General features: G+C 32.5%; 1 protein-coding gene across 2 annotated transcripts in view; it reads left to right on the plus strand.

Annotated features, from left to right (window-relative positions):
• The first annotated feature begins 478 nt into the window (after window positions 1–478).
• Window positions 479–8,198, plus strand: part of LOC116845019 (tetratricopeptide repeat protein 14 homolog) — a 64,049-nt gene continuing 56,329 nt past the window's right edge. For both annotated transcript variants that reach the window (XM_032817251.1, XM_032817252.1), the window contains exons 1-5: window positions 479–640; window positions 1,297–1,493; window positions 1,575–1,699; window positions 1,764–1,840; window positions 1,981–2,103. In XM_032817251.1, the coding sequence (XP_032673142.1) occupies window positions 1,333–1,493; window positions 1,575–1,699; window positions 1,764–1,840; window positions 1,981–2,103 (486 nt within the window). In that variant the 5' untranslated portion in view covers window positions 479–640; window positions 1,297–1,332. The remainder of the gene's footprint in view (window positions 641–1,296; window positions 1,494–1,574; window positions 1,700–1,763; window positions 1,841–1,980; window positions 2,104–8,198) is intronic.

Here is an 8,198-nt window from a genome sequence, read left to right on the forward strand (position 1 = left end):
GGAAAGCAGCATATTGATTGGTTGTCGCTCGAACTTCCGCCGCGCGGTAAGTATACCGCGTCCTGTGTGCAGGAGCCATAAGATGACAACACTGATTAGGCAGCTTTGGGTTGTCTTGAATCACATAATAGTAGTAGATGGTGATGTCTGTAACTTATTTCTGCTCTAGGAAAATGACTCAAAGAAGTATTATCGGAAACATCCATTAGGTACTCAGGGCTGCGTTTGGGAACGTCACCTAAGTTACTCGTTACGTTGGAGTGAGCAAGATACAAGAGTGAGATAAAAAGAGAGGAAGAGTACTCGAGTGACGTTTCCGAACGCAGCTCTGGAGAACTCGTCTCGAAAAACAAATCCTCTGATTGGCCCATCGACTGCGTTCCGACGTCCGACAGCGACATACGACGTATTGTAGAACAGGTCTAAACGATTGTACTGAACGTACGCCTTGAGCTGGATAGTGCTGCCCTCTCTATTTCCATCACTTGGTCCCATCTAAAAAGACTGTTTCCGTTCCAATGCAATTGTGAGTTGCGCTGCATGACCAAGCACGCAGTTCGGTTTTCGATGATGTCTCGAAGTGATTATTTCTGAGTTCACATTGCCAGATTTCTGCAGAACATAATACTTCGTACAAGCGGTAAGTAACATTCTCCTAATTACAGCGATGCTCAGACTTTGCTACTGGTGAAAGAAAGCGGATAAACGTTGAAAAGAAGGTAGTCATTCGGCGATGTGTCATGGCGCCGATGCCCTTCGCGATTAGACTCTCGGCTTACACCAACGACCATCTTGTTATCGATAAATCAATAGAGTGCGCGGCTTTTTACCTACGTTGTGCGTCAATATGATGTAACGAAACGGTCTCCTCGTTACAACCAGGCAACCTCATTACAACGAAATTCACCGAGTACCAGGGTGAATTGATCTCGAGAACCGGTTTCACCAATACACGGTCGGTCGTTCCTGATGGCGTGATGGCGCACAGAATGCTGCAATATTTGGTGATTCGACACAGTGCCACCAGACATTGCGTGGGCGCGATAATGAACGCATGAACGAAGCCGTGTAACTTCAGTGTTCGACGTACGAATTAACTGGACACATTATATTACGGATAATGGAACAGTGATCCACAGTAGACACGTGTCCTTAGGCGTTAAACGTTTGTGCATTCAAAAGACTTTTTTTATGCATGAGGGAACGATTAAAGACGCCTATGTAAAACATTACCCGTGGATGCCCTCATAGCGCCAGCAGGTGAACGAATAATTCGAACGTGTTGCATTTTCGTAGTCTTACAGATTAGGTTGGTCTCTTTGGTGAACGAAAATGGAATCTATGGATGCGCGTCTTGTGGCGCAAGCGTTGAACTACCATGGCCAGCAGTTGCAGAAAGTATGGGAAGGAGAGCGCAATGAAAATGAACTGGTTATGCTCAATCTCAAGGATCCAAGTTTTGAAATCTACCAACAACGACAAAAAACTTTGAGGTACTTTATTGACTATTTATAACTATAACTTGCTGATATTGAAGCAGTTTTGCTTAAGTAAAATTTTATATATTTTTTTAGTTTTGGAGATAGAGGCAAACGTCTAAAACTTCAACAATTCCTTGCTAAAAAAGCTGATGCCTTGTATGATAAATCAAATTTGGAGAAAACTACAGAATGCATTAAGCAACAGCTAGGAGATGAAGGTAATGGTTTGTGTAAATATCCTTTTTATCTACACATAAATAACATCATGTAATGTGTTTTCAGAATTTTATGCTACAGTACCAGGACTTGATACTTTTGTCACTATGGAGAAGTCTCAGCGTATTCGTAACTTTTTGGAGGTATAGAATATTAAAAAATTTAGTAAATTAATAAAAAGATTAGGAGAAATGTTGAATGAGATAAATTAAAATTCTTTATTCTTTCTAAAAAGATCTTAAATTAAGATTTTAATTTGATGTCACATTTGTTTGATTTGCAGAGTTTAGTAATTGGAGATGTAATTTACGCGCAAGTAATGGGTAAAAGTGCTGCTGGTCTGCTTCTGAAGGTGCTTTGCAACTGTAGTGACTGTCCTCGAGTTGTTACTGAATTGGGAGTTAAGGTATATTGATATGATATTATTTATTTTAATAGTATTCTATTAATTATATGACCCTAGTTCTTTTAATATTCTAATATTAATATACTAATGTTTTATGGTGTGTTAAAAAATTGAATTGATAAACTTTGCTGAGATATAAAAAAAGATGAAGAAAGAGTACAAATATCAAAATATTTAATATGTTACATGTTTTTATATGTTAATATCACATTTTGTGATGATTTCTTGTTTTCATGTCATGTCACATGTTATATTTTGATTTAGCATTTACTAGCAAAGATCTGTGAAAAATTAAGTTATACCTTCATGTTTTTTTTATTTACTCAGAATAAAAATATCAATGACGTGTTGCAATATTCTTCAGTTATTTTTGCAGTTATAAAATCTCTAATTCATATTATGTCAAAATAAGCTACGAACTGGGAACTTTGTAATGCTGCAGAAAATGATTATACACTGTGTCTAACATAACTCGTACATCCGCTTGTATGCAGATAGAATTTGTCAAACTAAATACAAAAGTTCTTTGTTATTTTGCGAATAACGACAAAATTTTAAGTAATTAAGTAAAAGAAGATTGGCGAATGATCACGTGCGATGTTGTACAATATATATAACAATATGTACAATATCTCGTGTACTGATACATTAGCTTAAAGTGAACAAAAAAGTCTTTTTGTAAATTATAAATCCACATGATTATTTGAAAAATAGTGGAGCTTTTTTTTCTCAGTTTGACTTAATGTATAAGTGCCCAACAAGATATCGTACTGTCATATCCTGTACCATGTTGCGCGCAATTATTTATCAATCTTATTTAATCAATTCAAAATTTAAAAAAATTTTACGTGATTGTTTAGTAGATAACCTTTGTATTCAGTTTAACAAGTCCTAACTGTTCACGAGCGGATATGTGAATTGTGAACTGTGTACGAATTTTGTCTCTCTATGTGACTATATATAATCGCACGTAATTATGTATGTTCATACTGAAAAAATGCTATTGCATAAATAAAATTAAAGCAAATGTTCACTGTGGCAACTTGTGGCAACTTGTAATATCGATGTTTAAGGCTCCTGTAGCCCTATTCTGTAACTCGTTATTGGAGTTAACGACAGTTCCGTTATCGTCGTTGCGCAGTTTTTGTATATCGTAGAAAAGCTGCGCAACGATGACGAAACTGTCGTTAACTCCAATAATGAGTTACAGAATCCCAGCACTGGCCTCTCGCATTGTCTCTCTTTAATGACTACTTTCCGTGTACTCTCCGTTTGCTCTAACAATTAATAATTTGTCGTAAATTAATATGACATACATCTTCTTGACCTATTTCTTCGCCTATTTCTATTCACGTTAATTTACGATAAATTATTGATTGTTAGAGCAAAAGGGGACTGCACGGAATATCTTAAAAATTTGTTTAATCGATTGTGTTACTTTATGGATATATAATTTTATCTTAACGTATTTTGCAAGAATTTTTAATATACATTTTCTCGCTTTTGACGTCATTAAAAAGAGATAGACAATACGAGAAGCCAGAAGTCTTAATTGAAATAAACCATTTACTTTTTTTATTTAATATAATTTATTTAACAGTTTTTTCCTCTTGTAAATATATATAATTTTACAAAGTGATTCTAATAATTAGGCTGGATTTTTTTAAAGTCAAAATAGAAGAAAAGTGATACAGAAAAATTTTTTACTGTTTAGTATAATCTACGATTCTGGAATTATATTTTTTTGAACAATGAAGTTGTACTTTCTTGAATGAAATAATTCATTTTTTCAGCGTAAATCGTTTCCTCTGATTATTCTGTATATAAAAATACTGGGATAAAATAAAAAAATGGGTAAAAGTGAAGAAAACTGACGCCACCTCCGATGCGCTTGACTTTGACATATGTTATAGAGGTCACCCTTCTGAGTGATCTCCTGAAAGTTTTAGCCGTCGCTCATTGTTTATTAAAAAGTTATTAACAAAAGAAGTATAAAATGAGTAATTTTTGGAGCCCGTATATACAAAAACATCGAATTTGTTTGAAGACTAGGAAGGTGTCAGCCATACGCACGCACACACACTGTTTGGTCGTTCGCGTGGGTGCGTATGTTCCTATTATATATACATACGCACTCACCGCGAACCCGGCCTGTCGGGCAGGCGAACGCGCGGACGGCCAAGCAGTGTGTGTGTAGCAGGTATCTTTTTAAGTTAAAAATTCGATGTTTTTGTACGGTGTCCAAAAATTACACTCATTTTATGCATCTTCTTTTGCTAATAACTGTTTAATAAACAATGAGCGGCTAAAACCTTTTGATTGTTACTCAGGATCATTTCTTTAACAACATATGTCAAGATCAAATTGATCGGAGGTGGCCTGTTTTCTTCACCTTTACCGTATTTCTTTTTGGATGATTTTATTCCATTATTTTTATATATATAATAACACAGGAATCGTTTCATGCTAAAAATGTGTGATACTATATAAAAAGTACAATTACATTCTGCAAGTGCATCAGTGCAAATATATCTATCACTTTTTCTTGATTTGAAACTTATTGATACAAGTATTTCTAAAAAAGTAAGATCTACTTTGCAAAAACTTTAAAGTACTTTAGGCATTCCTATGTATTTATAGCGGGTTGTACCTTTAGAAATACTTTTACCCATAAAAGAAAGTTTAGAATAAAGGTCTTGAAAAAGAGCTACAATTTAACATACTAGGATTATCTTGTATGTAATTGTTACTTAGCCATATGAAAACAAAAATTCATATATATGAATTATATATAATTAATGTGACATATATACAGGATGTCCCACACTCTCCTTCTTACATTAAGTGGAAATATAGAACGGGTTGAGGTTAACATAAAAGTCTTATATCGTTTTGCAATAATAATCGAGAAATTAATTGTAAAAGATTAAGCAAAAACGCACTCTGAATGGTTGAGGGTGGTGCGCTTGCGGCCTATAATATAACTCACGAATGTCGGCGTGCGATGATTGGAAAAACAACGCACCATTGGCTATACTTATATCGCTACACTCCTACATCTCATCTCGGCGCGGTGCGGTAAGACGTAGGATCATAGCGATGTAAGCCGCGCGCTGACATCTGTCTGCTATATTATTGGTCACTCCTCTCTCAACCATTCAGCGTGCGTTTTTCCAATCTTTTACAATTAATTTCTCGGTTATTATTGCGAATATCGCAAAATGGTATAGGACTTTTCTTTTCACCTTAACCCGTTCTACATTCCCACTTAATGTGAGAAGGAGAGTCTGGGACATCCAGTATACACGCACGCATGCACGCACGCACATATATATATATATATATATATATATATATATATATATATAATATATATATATATATATAATACATATATATATATGTATATATATATATATATATATATATATATATATATATATATATATATATATATATATATACATATACATATACACAGGGTGGGGACAAAAGGTCGGTACCCCTGACTCGGAAAATGTAAGTTTTATGGAAAAATGTTTCAGACAAAAGTTGTAATATTTACTTGACCTTGGGTGGCGCCGCCAAGGTCAGGTCGAGGTCAACTTTGCTTTTTTAAATAGAAACATGTATTTTTTTTATTAAGGAATTTTATTCTAAAGAAACAAACAAGTTTTGTTTGAAAAACTTTTTCATCTCTATTTTCTAAAATATTTATGGAAATATTTACAAAATTATTGGTTTCAATAATTTATTACTCGAATTCTATCAACTTTATCGAAAAAAAGCAAAAGATAAAAATTGTTTATTTTTTTCTCATAGAGTTCTGAGAATTTTTTTAGGATTCTTTATAAACTTTTTAGTACTTCAAGAAAATGCAAGAAAATGCTATACTAAAAAGTTAATTCAAAAATTCTGAAAAAATTCTCAGAGCTCTATGAGAAGAAAATAAATAATTTTTATCTCTTGCTATTTTTCGGTAAAGTTGATAAAATTCGAATAAAAAATTATTGAAACAATAAATTTGTAGATATTTCAGTAAATATCTTAGAAAATAGAGGTCGTATAAAAAAGTTTCAAGCAAAAGTTGTTCATTTCTTTACGTAGAATAAAATTGCGTGATAAAAAATATACATTTCTATTTTAAAAAACAAAGTTGACCTTGACCTGACCTTGGCGCTATCACCCAAGATCAAATAAAAATTACCATTGCATGCATCTTTTGAACCCTTATACAAATTTTATCTGAAACATTTTTCTATAAAACTTATATTTTCCGAGTTATTTAGGAGTACTTTTTTCCCCATCCTGTATGTATGTCACATTAATTATATATATATATATATATATATATATATATATATATGTATGTATGTATATATGTATATATATATGTATGTATATGTATATGTATATATATATGATATATATGTGTATATATATATGTGTGTGTGTGTGTGTGTGTGTATGTGTGTGTGTGTGTGTGATATATATATATATATGTATGTATATATGTATATATATATGTATGTATATGTATATGTATATATATATGATATATATGTGTATATATATATGTGTGTGTGTGTGTGTGTATGTGTGTGTGTGTGTGTGATATATATATATATATGTATGTATATATGTATATATATATGTATGTATATGTATATGTATATATATATGATATATATGTGTATATATATATGTGTGTGTGTGTGTGTGTATGTGTGTGTGTGTGTGTGATATATATATATATATGTATGTATATATGTATATATATATGTATGTATATGTATATGTATATATATATGATATATATGTGTATATATATATGTGTGTGTGTGTGTGTGTATGTGTGTGTGTGTGTGTGATATATATATATATATGTATGTATATATGTATATATATATGTATGTATATGTATATGTATATATATATGATATATATGTGTATATATATATGTGTGTGTGTGTGTGTGTATGTGTGTGTGTGTGTGTTATGTATATATATATGTATGTATATATGTATATATATATGTATGTATATGTATATGTATATATATATGATATATATGTGTATATATATATGTGTGTGTGTGTGTGTGTGTGTATGTGTGTGTGTGTGTGTGTTATGTATATATATATGTATGTATATATGTATATATATATGTATCATGTATATATATATATGTGTATATGTGTACATATATGTATATATATATATATGTATATATATATGTATACAGGGTGAATATTATATACCGGAACATCTGAATATCTCGAAAACAAAGCGTTGTATAAAAAAATGTTAAATACAAAAGTTGTAGGGTTTAAAAAGATCTATTTTATGATATTAGCAGTTTGACCTTGAGTTGCGTCATAAAGATCAGGTCAAGGTCACAATGATGTTTTTAAATGGATACCCCCATTTTTTATTGTATATTCTTGTAGCTTATCTCGAGAGCTTTCCAAAACACTATACTTAAGTATTTTTTCGTTAAGTACTTTTCGAGTTAAGAGGCTTCAAAGTTACGCTCTTTAGCATTAGCGCGCGTGGATACCGTAGTGACGAGCACGAACGCGCGCTCGTATTAATAGTAAATAGCGTAAGGCTGATGGCCTAAAAAACGTAAACGCAAGGGCAGCTCTCGTTTACCGCGCTTGTGTTTACGTTTTTCTCTGCCTTAGCTTACGTCTACGCCACGACAATTACGTCGTGTTCTCTGCCATCAGCCTAACAAACAAGAATTCAAGAATCGCGCGCGTTTAGGCAGAGATTCACTCTGGTTTAGATACGTCGTAAATGGTTTGCCCAAGTTGGCTCTATTTTTTCTAATCTACATACGTTGAAATAAATTAAAGTTATTACTATCCTATTAATTCTTGTTTGTTTTAATTTGCAAAAATGTTACATCTCTCAGAACAAGAACGCATATCGCTTTTGATGATGAGAGGATGGGGAGATAGATTAAGATCTTACACTGACGTTAAAAATCTTTTCAATTACACTTTCCGAAATGCAGATAATGGCATATCAAGATCTACAGTTCATAGAACCATTAGGCGTTTCGAGCAAACAGGAAGTGCAAAAAATCG

The sequence above is a fragment of the Odontomachus brunneus genome, unplaced genomic scaffold (assembly GCF_010583005.1).
Source record: "Odontomachus brunneus isolate Ranch 3 - 2012 unplaced genomic scaffold, Obru_v1 Obru_scaffold_048, whole genome shotgun sequence".
Classification (NCBI taxonomy): Eukaryota; Metazoa; Arthropoda; class Insecta; order Hymenoptera; family Formicidae; genus Odontomachus; species Odontomachus brunneus.